The following is an 11,539-nucleotide window of genomic DNA, read 5'->3' on the forward strand; positions in this document are numbered from 1 at the left end:
CTGGGTGACCGAGTGAGACTCCAACTCAAAAAAAAAAAAAAATTAACTAAAAATGATTATGGACTTAAATGTAAAACTGTAATCCTTTTAGATATAAAAACTAACCTGAATCTTGGACTAGGCAAAGAATTTTTAGACTTGACACTAAAAACATGACTCATGAAAGAAAAAGTTAGCTGAGCATGGTGGTTCATACCTATAATCTCTGCACTTTGGGAGGCAGGGAGAGGATTGTCTGAGGCCAGGGGTTGAAGACCAGCCTGGGCAACTTGGCAAGAGCTTACCTCTATAATAAATTTTAAAAAATGAGCCAGGCATGATAGTGCGTGGCCTGTAGTCCCAGCTACTTGGGAGGCTGAGGTGGAATGATTGCTTGAGCCCAACAGGTCAAGGCTGTGGGGTCCGTGAGTGTGCCATTGTACTCCAGCCTGGGCACAGAGTGAGACTCCAACTCAAATAATAATAATGATAATAATAATAAGAAGAAAAGGAAAAGTTAATAAATTAGACCTCATCAAAATGAAAACATTTGCTCTGTGGAAGACCCTATGAAGAAAATGACAGATAAGCTGCAGACTGTGGGAAAATAGTCGCAAACCACACATCTGACAAAGGTAGATAAAGATACATGGAGACTATATCGCCAGGCATGGTGGCTCGCCTGTAATCCAAGCACTTTGAGAGTTGGAGGCGAGAGGATTACCTGAGCCCAGGGGTTCCAGACCAGCCTGGGCAACATGATGAGATCTCGTCTCTACAAAAAAAAAAATCAAGAAAAATTAGCTGGGTGTGGTGGCACATGCCTGTAGTTCCAGCTACTTGGAAGGCTGAGGCAGAAGAATTGCCTGAGCCCCCCAGGTCTTGGCTGCAGTGACCGGGAGCGCGCCACTGTCCTCCTGCCTGGGTGGCAGAATGAGACTCCTACTCAAAAAAAAAGAGCAGCTCTGTATCTTGAGTGGTGGTGTTTACACAAATATACATCTGTGATAAAATCCCATAAAACTATATATCAACACAATAAGTGTCTGTTACACTGGTGAAATCTGAATAAACTGTGGATTATACCAATGTCCATTTATTGGTTTGGTATTTTACTTTATTTATGAAAGATCTTACATTTGGGGGAAACTGAGTAAAAAAACTACATGGAATCTCCCTGTACATACTTTTGTAGCTTTCTGTGAATATAGTTATTTCAGAATTAAAACATTTGTGATTTAAATAAATTCATATTTTTATTTTATTTTATTTATTTATTTATTTATTTTTTGGGTTGGGGTCTCATTCTGTTACCCAGACTGGAGTGCAGGGGCATGCTCCCGGCCACCACAGCCTCAACTACTGGGTTCTGGCGATCCTTCCGCTTCAGCCTTCCAGATAGCCGGAACTATAGGCACTCACTACCATGCCTGGCTAATTTTTGATTTATTGTAGAGATGAGGTCTTGCCAAGTTGCCCCAGTGGGTCTCGGATCCGCAGGCTCGGATCCGCAGGCCTACATAAATTCTTTTTTTTTCTTTTTTTTTTTTTTTGAGTGGGATTCTCACTCTGTCGCCCAGGCTAGAGTGCAGTGGCACGTACATTCACGGCCACCCCAGCGTTGACCTGCTGGGCTCAGGCAATCTTTCCACCTCAGCCTTCTAAGTAACTGGAACTACAGGTATGCTCTGCCACGCCTGGCTAATTTTTTATTTATTGTAGAGATGAGGTCTTGCCAAGTTGCCCGGGCTGGTCTCTAACCCACTGACTCAGGCAATCCACTAGCCTCAGCCTTTAAAAGTACTGGGATTACAGGCTGAGCCACCAAGCCTGGCCTATATAAATTCTTAAATGGGTGGATGTAATTAATTATTGTATTATTTAGGAATTTTTGGTGTTTAAGTTATAGAAACCCAGGGAAGCCGAGGTGAGAGGATTGTCTGAGTCCAGAGGTTCAGGACCAGCCTGGGCAACTTAGCGAAACCTCATCTCTACAATAAATAAAAAAATAAGCAGGGCATGGTAGGGCGTGCCTGTAGTTCCAGCTACTTGGAAGGCTGTGGTGGAAGAATTGCTTGAGCCCAACAGGTTGAGATTACAGTGCCCTTGAGCTTGCCAGTGAACTCTAACCTGGACGACAGAGTGAGACTCCAACTGGACACAGGAGGATAGAGTATTTTGAATGCCACCTGGTCTCATGTTTACCTCTGAGGCCAGGAGGGTGGAAGTTTTGGGGCTGTGAGGTGGGGCTGCTCTGTCCAAACTACCCCAAGACAGATGGACACTGATAAGAAAAAGGGGGAAAGATTTTCTAGGAAGACTAAAACAAACAAGCAAGCAAGACAGCCAAAAAACCACCCACAAAAACCACCCAATCTAGCCGTGCTCGGTGGCTCAGCCTGTAATCCTGCGCCTTTGGGAGGCTGAGGTGAGTGGACTGCCTGAGCCCGTGGGTTCGAGATCCGCCTGGGCAACTTGGCAAGACCTCATTTCTACAATAAATAAAAAAAACCAGCCGGGCGTGGTAGCGTGCGCCTGTAATTCCAGCAACTCGGAAGGATCGCTGCAGCCCAGTAGGTCAAGGCTGCGGTAGCCGGAAGCGGCCACTGCACTCCAGTCTGGGCGATGGAATGAAACTCCAACTCAAAAAAAAAAACAAAAAAACAAAAAACCCACCCAATCTAACAAATATCAATTAATCAATCAGTCAATCAATTAATTAATTTTTTGAGTTGGAGTCTCACTCTGTCACCCAGACTGGATTGCAGGCGCACACTCAGGGCCACCCCAGCATCGACTTACTGGGCTGTGGTGATCCTTCCATCTCAGCCTTCCAAGTAGCTGGAACTACAGGGACGTACCACCACTCCCAGCTAATTTTTGATTTATTGTAGAGACAAGGTCTCCCCAAGTTACCTAGGCTGGTCTCGGACCTGTGGGCTTAGGCAGTTCGCTCACCTCAGCCTCCCAAAGTGCTAGGGTTACAGGCTGAGCCATGGATCCTGGCTGTAATTTATTAGAGAAAACAATTAGAACAAGGTCAGTGTCTTGAAAAGCATACTGGTTCTAACCTAAGTTGTTCCTTTATTGTTACTGGTGGTGGTTCATAAGTCAAAATGTGGTTCTTATCCGGGCTTGGTGGCTCAGCCTGTAATCCCGCGCCTTGGGAGGCTGAGGTGAGTGGATTGCCTGAGCCTGCGGGTTTGAGACCCACCTGGGCAACTTGGCGAGACCTCATCTCTACGGTAAGTCAAAAATTAGCCAGGCATGGTAGTGCGCACCTGTAGTTTCAGCTACTTGGAAGACTGAGACAGAGGGATCGCCGGAGCCTAGCAGGTCGAGGCTGCAGTGGACGGGAGTGGCCACTGCACTCCAGTCTAGGTGACAGAGTGACACTCCAACTCAAAAAAAAAAAATGTGGTTCTTTGTCTAGACAAGATATCACCAACTTTACCTTGTTAAAAGCTTATTTCTTTTTTCATTGTCTTCTGTCATGTAGGACAAACATGAATACCAGCATTCAGAATCTATGGTACTTCAGTCTTGCCGGGGGACCAAAGTGGAAGGCTGCATTCGAATGTATGAACTGGTACACAAACTGAAAGGAACAGTAAGTGAACACCCAAAGTAAGGCAGGCTTTACCCTAGGGAGCCACATTTAACTGCAGTTCCCCAGAGCTAAGGAATACATACTGTACACCACTCCTTGTTCCCACCTGCTGGGGAGATAGTGTAATGGAGAGCTCAGGAGTGAGCACTCAGAAGACAAATCTGATTTCAAACCCTGTCTCTTTTGCTTCATATGTGACCTTGGTAGAATTACTTTGGCTTTTCTAGCTTCCTTTTACTTCTTCAAAATTTGGAGATGGTCTGGGGTTGTCAGATAAACTTATACTGAGAAGATGGGACCTTAATAACCTCTTGAAAAAAGAATAGCCAGACGTGGTGGCTCACACCTGTAATCCCAGCACATTGGGAGGCTGAGGCAGTGGATTGCCTGAGCCTGCAGGTTCAAGATCAGCCCAGGCAACTTGGCGAGACCTTGTCTCTACAATAAATAAAAAAAGAAAAAAATTAGCTGGGCGTGATAAGGCACGCCTGTAGTTCTGGCTACTTGGAAGGCTGAGGCGGAAGGATCGCCAGAGCCCAGCAGGTTGACAATGGGGAAGCCGTGAGCATGCCACTGTACTCCAGCCTGGGTGATGGAGTGAGACTCCAACTCAAAAAAAAAAAAGAGTATTATAATCTGAGTGAAACATGATGGTTTCTTAGACTAGGGTGGTAGCAGTAGAGATGGTGAGAAATGGCTAAATTCTGATATCTGAGTTGTAAGCTGAAGACTTAAGTCCTTCATCTTTGGAAGCTTTTCCCCCCTTAATTCATCTCTACATTGCCATTTTTCCTTCCAGAACTTTTTTTTTTTTTTTTTGAGTTGGAGTCTCATTCTGTCACCCAGACTGGAGTGTGGTGGCCGCTCCCGGCCACTGCAGCCTCGACCTACTGGGCTCCAGCGATCCTTCTGCCTCAGCCTTCCGAGTAGCTGGAACTACAGGCGCACGCTACCGCGCCTGGCTCATTTTGATTTATTGTAGAGATGAGGTCTTGCCAAGTTACCCAGGTGGGTCTTGAACCCACGGGCTCAGCCAATCCACTCACCTCAGCCTCCCAAGGTGCGGGATTACAGGCTGAGCCACCGAGCCCGGCTCCTCCAGAACTTTTGATTGATTGATTGAGTCAGAGTTTCACTCTGTCACACAGGCTGGATTGCAGTGGCACAATGATGGCTCACTTTAGCCTCAACCTCTTGGGCTCAGGTGATCCTTCCACCTCAGCCTCCTGAGTAGTTGGCACTAAAGGCATGCATCAACATGCCTGCCTTTTTTTTTTTTTAATTTTATTTTTGTAGAGATTAGGTCTCATTTTGTCACGCAGGCTGATCTCAAACTCCTGGGCTCAAGCAGTCCTCCTGCCTCAGCTTCCCAAAGTGCTGGGATTACAAACTTGAGCCACTGTGCCCAGTATAGAACTTTTATTAGTTGTGTGTTAAATCTCCTAAATTAATCCTCCATATCTCTTATCCTTTCTCTCATTTTTTTGTCTTTTTGTCCTGTTTCCTAGATGATTTCCATATTTTATCCTTATATTATTAACTGAAAAAAATACATATGAAGCTGGGCGTGGTGGCGCCAGGTGTGGTGGCATACACCTGTGGTTCCAGCTACTTGGAAGGCTGAGGTGGAAGCATCGCCTGAGCCCAGCAGGTCAAGGCTGGGGTGGCTGTGAGCATGGCACTACACTGCAGCCTGGGTGACAGAGTGTGACCCCAACTCAAAAAAACCCAAAAAACTTATGTATGTGTTTTTTACTACATGCCTAGTTTTTATAGTTTTTATGAGCCTTTTCATATTCTCCACTTATTCCTTTTTCAGAGCATTTTATTCGCATTTTTTTTTTTTTTTGAGTCAAAGTCTGCCTCAACCTATGCTCAAGTGTTCCTTCCACCTTGACCTCCCAGGTAGCTGGGACTACGGGTGCGTGCCACCACGCCTAGTTAATTTTTTTATTTTTTGTGGAGATGAGGTCTTGCTATGTTGCCCAGACTGGTCTCGAACTCCTGGGCTCAAGCAGTCCTCTTATCTTGACCTCACAAAGTGCTGGGATTACAGGCATGAGCTACCGTGCCTGGCTGGAGTTAGTCATTGGCTAGAACACCTACCCTTGCCATGGGGCCTGGGCTTCCTCATAGTATGAGAGTCAAGTTCCAAGAACAAGTATTCCGAGGGAAACTGGCAGAACCGCGTGGCCTTTCTAACCTAGTCTCCAAAGCCATGTAACCTAGTTTTTCTGGCCACGTTCTATTTATCAAGGTTGTCATGAGGGCCTGCTCAGGTTGAATTGGAGGGAGTGGGAGGATTGTCAAAGAATTTGCAATCTGCTTTAAAACTATTATAGCACAAATGCCTGGCTCTGGCTGTTTTGAGCTAATGACTGGGGAAGGGAGCAAGAGTTGATGATTTTGTCTACAAACATTCAGCAACTCCTTCCATTTTCCGCCTCATGAGGCCCTCCAGTATCAGACCTGGCATTCCCAAGCTTGAGCCTCTCTGGGGTTCTCCGGCTAGATCAGCTCTGTTCTGCTGAGGCACAGTCTGCTTATGTACATGCATACATAAGCATGTGTGTCTCTATGTGTATAGGTTTTCTCTATCTTCCAGCATTTCTCCACTGACTTTTGTCTTCCACGGATGTGTAGAAAGTGTTTCCCGGCTGGTGATCTCTCTCTCTCTCATGCTTTCTGTCGAGTCTTTTTTCTCTTCTCAACTCTCTTTTAAACAGAGTGTCATAGGAGAGGATATATATGCTTGTTTTCAATTTGCCTTCTTACTCTGGAAGCTTTAAAATAAGTTTCAAAATAGAATAGCATAATGAGGTAACAATATATTTTGATATAGCTCTGTGCCAGTATACAGCATCTCAATCTCCTTAAGGGCTGCACAGTATGACTGTACTATCATATATTTCATCATTCCTCGGTTGATTTAAGTGGTTTTGAATTCGTTGCCATTATCAACAAGGCTTCAGTGAACATCCTTATATATATATATTTGCACACATATTGCAAGTATTTCCTCAGGCTAAATTCCTAAAATATAACAAGTGTCAAAGGATATATACCCTGTAAATTTTAATAGTTAAAATGTCAAACAGCCCTTAACTAAATGGGAGTACTCCCTCAGATAATGAATGAGCCTGGGCACAGTAGCTCATGCCTGTAATTCCAGTACTTTGGGAAGCCAAGGTGGGAAGATCATTTGAGCCCAGGAGTTTGAGACCAGCCTGAACAACATAGTGAGACTCCCCATCTCTACCCCAAAATATATTTTTGTTAGTGAGTGTGGTGGTGCACACCTATAATACCAGCTACTCTAGAGACTGAGTGGGTAGATTGCTTGAACCCAGGAGTTCAAGGCTTCAGTGAGCTATGATCTTGCCACTGTACTCTAGCCTGGGCAATAAAGTGAGACTCTATCTCTTTAAAAAAAAAAGAAAAGAAATAATGAATGAAATATCTGATACCCTTCAGTATAACAGAAAGGGACTTACCTCAGTGGAGGTAGGAGAGAAAGTCTTCTAGGCAGATATAATAACATGAGGAAAACAGTGAGATAGGAGTGTGTATGGCATGTTTATGGAATTATAACAAAGATTTCCATAGATTACCATGAAAGCCTCATAGTACTACACAGGGTGGAAGCCTAGAAGTGCATGGCTGCTTGCTACTACGTGGCTAGGTGTCTGTCCATTCCCTGCCTGTACTGGAATGACATAAACCATGTGGGGCAAATTGGAAGAGCGTTTTCAAAGAGCTGAGTTCAAAGATCAACTCAAAGGATAGAGTAGACTCCTTCAAAGGTTCTGAGAAGTAAGCAGATGATTCCATGCCCTCGAGCTTCTGAGGGTGTTAGGGACTGATGGGAGGGTGGCCCACAGGGGTCCATGTGCAGGTGCTGAACCTTTTCAGGAGGGCCTGAGACAGTGGCAGGAGGAGCAGGAGAGGAAAGTTCAAGCGCTCTCAGAGATGGCATCTGAACAACTGAAGCGGTTTGACGAGCAGAAGGAGTTGAAGCAGCATAAGGAATTCCAAGACTTGCGGGAAGTCATGGAGCAGAGGTGAGTCTCCCTGAGTTGTGACGGGAAATGTGTGCTCACCTGGAGCTCTTTCCCAAGAAGAACCCCAAAGGAATTTGAACTACTTCTAAGTCCTTAAGTATCAAAACAAAATAGAGAAGCTCATAACCTGGAAAAATGGCCAAAGTAACACAAAGAGGGAAACTTTTAGGAGATGTAAAACAATTTTAGGCCTGGTACGTGCCTGTAGTCCTACTTACTTGGGAGACTGAGGTTGGCAGATAGCTACTGCTCAGGTACTTGGCTATAGAGAGCTATGATTGTGACTGTAAATAGCCACTGCACTCCAGCCTGGGCAACAGTGAGATCCTGTCTTCAAAAAAAGAAAGAAAGCAAAAGACTTTTAGGAAGCATCCCTGACTCTTCCTCCCTGCCATTTTTCATAGCTCCAAAGAAGCCTTGGGTCACCAAGAGAAGCTCAAAGCTGAGCATCGTCACAGAGCCAAGGTCAGAGCCTGGGAGAATCAGTGTGGGTGTTTAGCTGTCTGTCTGTGACCTGCTTGAAGAGTCAGGTTCTGATCACCATAGTGAACCTGGCACCTATCATGCCTCTGTGACCAGCCTCAGGAAGTCCTGTTCCTGCTCTGAGCCCCCATCTGTGTGTGGCCCACGCAGGGCTTGAGGGGTGTAGGCAGAGGAAGCCCAGGAGCCTCAGAAGAGGTAACTCAGCCCTTTTGTAGATTCTCAACCTGAAGCTGCGAGAGGTGGAGCAGCAGCGCTTGAAGCAGGCGGAGCAGGAGCGGCTGCGGAAGGAGGAGGGCCAGGTGCGCCTGCGCAGCCTCTACACCCTGCAGGAGGAAGTGCTGCAGCTCAACCAGCAGCTGGACGCCTCAGGCCAGCACCGGGACCTGAAGGTCGACCTGGCCGCCTTCCAGACCCGAGGCAACCAGCTGTGCAGCCTCATCTCAGGGATCATCCGGGCCACTTTGGAGGTAAGGGGGCCTCCGGAGTGACTCCACTTTCCATCTTTGGGATGGAGAATTTTAAAAGCAGTGTTGTTTTTGGACTTAAAAGTAATGCCTGCTTATTGGAGGAAATAGACATTACTTGTCATCTCCTTACTTAGAAGTAATCATTATTAACACTTTATTTTGGGTTTTTTCCTGACATGGTGTTTGTGTGTTTGTGGGTATGGGTGTGTGTCTGCATGTGTTATCACCACCCTAAATTGGACTCATGTAGATAAAGTGGTTCATATCTTAGGTTTAAGAAGTATTTGTTCACTTTGAGAGGCCGAGGTGAGAGGATTGCTTAAGCCCAAGGGTTCGGGACCAGCCTGGGCAACTTGGTGAGACCTCATCTCTATAATATATAAAAAAAAAATTAGCGAGGCATGGTAGTGCTTCTGTAGTTCCAGCTACTTGGAAGGCTGAGGTGGAAGGATCTCCTGAGCCCAGCAGGTTGACACTGGAGTGGCTATGAGTGTGCCACTGCACTCCAGCCTGGGTGACAGAGAGGCTCTGACTCAAAATAAATAAATGAATAAATAAAAGAAGAAGAAGAAGTATTTGTTTCAGGCCAGGCACAGTGGCTCAGGTCTATAATCCCAGCCCTTTAGGAGGCCAGGCGAGAGGATTGCCTGAGACCAGGGTTTAAGACCATCCTGGAGCCAGGCTCGGTGGCTCAGCCTGTAATCCCGCGCCTTTGGGAGGCTGAGGTGAGTGGATTGCCTGAGCCCGCGGGTTTGAGACCTGCCTGGGCAGCGAGACCTCATCTCTACAATAAATCAAAAAATCAACCGGGCGTGGTAGTACACGCCTGTAATTCCGGCTACTCGGAAAGCTGAGGCGGATCGATCACCGGAGCCCAGCAGGTCGAGGCTGCAGTGGCCGGGAGCGGCCACTGCACTCCAGTCTGGGCGACAGAGTGAGACTCCAACTCAAAAAAACAAAAACAAAAAGAGAAAAAACAACAAAAATAAGACCAGCCTGGGCAACTTGGTGAAACCTCGTCTCTACAATAAGTAAATAAAAATATTAGCCAGGCGTGGTGGCATGTGCCTGTAGTTCCAGCTACTTGGAAGGCTGAAGCAGAAGGATTTCCTGAGCCCACCAGGTCAAGGCTACAGTGACTATGAGCATGCCACTGCACTCCAGCCTGGGTGACAGAGTGAGACTCCTACTCAAAAAGTAAAAAAAAAAGCAGTATTTGTTTCTGGTTGGGCATGATGACCAAGGCAGGAGGATTTCTTGAACCTAGTAATTCAAAACCAGCCTGGGCAACATAGCAAGACCTCATCTCTACAAAAAATAAATTAAAAAATTAGCCAGGTGTGGTGGCATGTGCCTGTTGTCCTAGCTACTTGGGAGGCTAAGGCTGAAGGATTGCCTGAACCCAGGAGGTTGAGACTATGGTGTGCTGTGATCATGACACAGCGCTACAGCCTGGGTATTAGAGTGAGACCCCAACTCAAGAAACAAAAAAAAAGTATTTTTTTTCTTGAATTGCAAAATACTTTAGTATATTCAGTAATATATATTGAATGCCTGCTATACTTACGATAAACATGAAAACCTTACAGAAATGTGTACTGCTTTTTTTAACATTGTATTTTGTTCTGCTTTGTTTTGTTTTGTTTGAGTTGGAGTCTCACTCTGTTGCCCAGGCTGTTCCCACCCTCAGCCTGCTGGGAAGGTAATCCTTACGCCTCAACCTTCCAAGTAGCTAGAACCACAGCTATGCCACCACGCCTGGCTAATTTTTTGATTTATTATAGAGACGAGATCTTACCATGTTGCTCTGGCTGGTCTTGAGTCCCTGGTCTCAGGCAATCCTCTCATCTCTGCCTCTCAAAGTGCTGGGATTACAGAGACGAGCCACCCTGTCTGACTGGGTTCATTTGTTTTCTTATTTTTAAGAATTTTGTTTTCGACTGGGTGCAGTGGGTCATGCCTATAATCTCAGCACTTTGAGAGATCGAGGTGAGAGGATTACCTGAACCCATGGGTTCGAGAATAACCTACGCAACTTGGCAAGACCTCACACATCTCTACAATAAATCAAAAAATTAGCCAGGTGTGGTGGCGCGGGCCTATTGTTCCAGCTACTTGGAAGGCTGAAGTGGAAGGATCACCTGAGCCCAGCAGGTCAAGGCTGCGGTGGCCGTGAGTGTGCCCCTGCACTCCAGCCTGGGTGACAGAGTGAGACTCTGACACACAAATTTTTTTTTTTCAATTTAGCCAGGCATAGTGACTCATGCCTTTAATCTCAGAACTATGGTGGGCTGAGACAAGAGGATTGCTTGAACCCAGTAGTTTGAGAACAGTCTGGGCAACATAGGGAGACATCGTTTCCACAAAAAAGTCACAAAAATTAACCGGGCATGGTGGTGCTTGTCTGTAGTCCCAGCTACTTGGGAGACTGAGGTTGGAGGATTGCCTGAGCCCAGGAGGCTGAGGCTGTGGTGAGCCGTGATTGTGCCAGTACACTTCAGCCTGGGCGACAGTGTGAGACCCTGACTCAAAAAAAAAAAAAAAAAAAAAAGAATTTTTTTCAACTGGATTTAATTTTGTTTATAATTATGTGAAAAATTTACATTCCAAAGTCAGAACGGTAAAACAAGATACCCAGAAGAGTCAGGGCGCTTCAGGGCGCCCAGGCGCACCATGTGCCACAGGCTGGGAAGATAAGCAGAGTCGCTCTGGGTGAGCCCTTGGATGGGAGACCTCCCGCCCAGGGAATGCTGCCTTCTGCTGGCTTCATCCCGGCTTTGTACCTATGGCTCTGCCACTTCTTAGCTGGGCTCGGTGCCTCAGCCTGTAATCCCGCGCCTTTGGGAGGCTGAGGTGAGTGGATTACCTGAGTCCGCGGGTTTGAGACCCGCCTGGGCAGCGAGACCTCATCTCTACAATAAATCAAAAAATTAGCCAGG

General features: G+C 46.2%; 1 protein-coding gene across 1 annotated transcript in view; it reads left to right on the forward strand.

Moving 5' to 3' along the window:
* The window catches only part of GLE1 (GLE1, RNA export mediator), a 47,947-nt gene that overhangs the window by 15,107 nt on the left and 21,301 nt on the right, over window positions 1-11,539 (forward strand). The window contains exons 3-6 of the mRNA XM_021713699.1: window positions 3,479-3,589; window positions 7,502-7,650; window positions 8,055-8,115; window positions 8,349-8,600. Of these exons, the coding sequence (XP_021569374.1) occupies window positions 3,479-3,589; window positions 7,502-7,650; window positions 8,055-8,115; window positions 8,349-8,600 (573 nt within the window). The remainder of the gene's footprint in view (window positions 1-3,478; window positions 3,590-7,501; window positions 7,651-8,054; window positions 8,116-8,348; window positions 8,601-11,539) is intronic.

Source organism: Carlito syrichta, unplaced genomic scaffold, assembly GCF_000164805.1.
Source record: "Carlito syrichta isolate Samal-C Ts95f unplaced genomic scaffold, Tarsius_syrichta-2.0.1 Scaffold304686, whole genome shotgun sequence".
Classification (NCBI taxonomy): domain Eukaryota; kingdom Metazoa; phylum Chordata; class Mammalia; order Primates; family Tarsiidae; genus Carlito; species Carlito syrichta.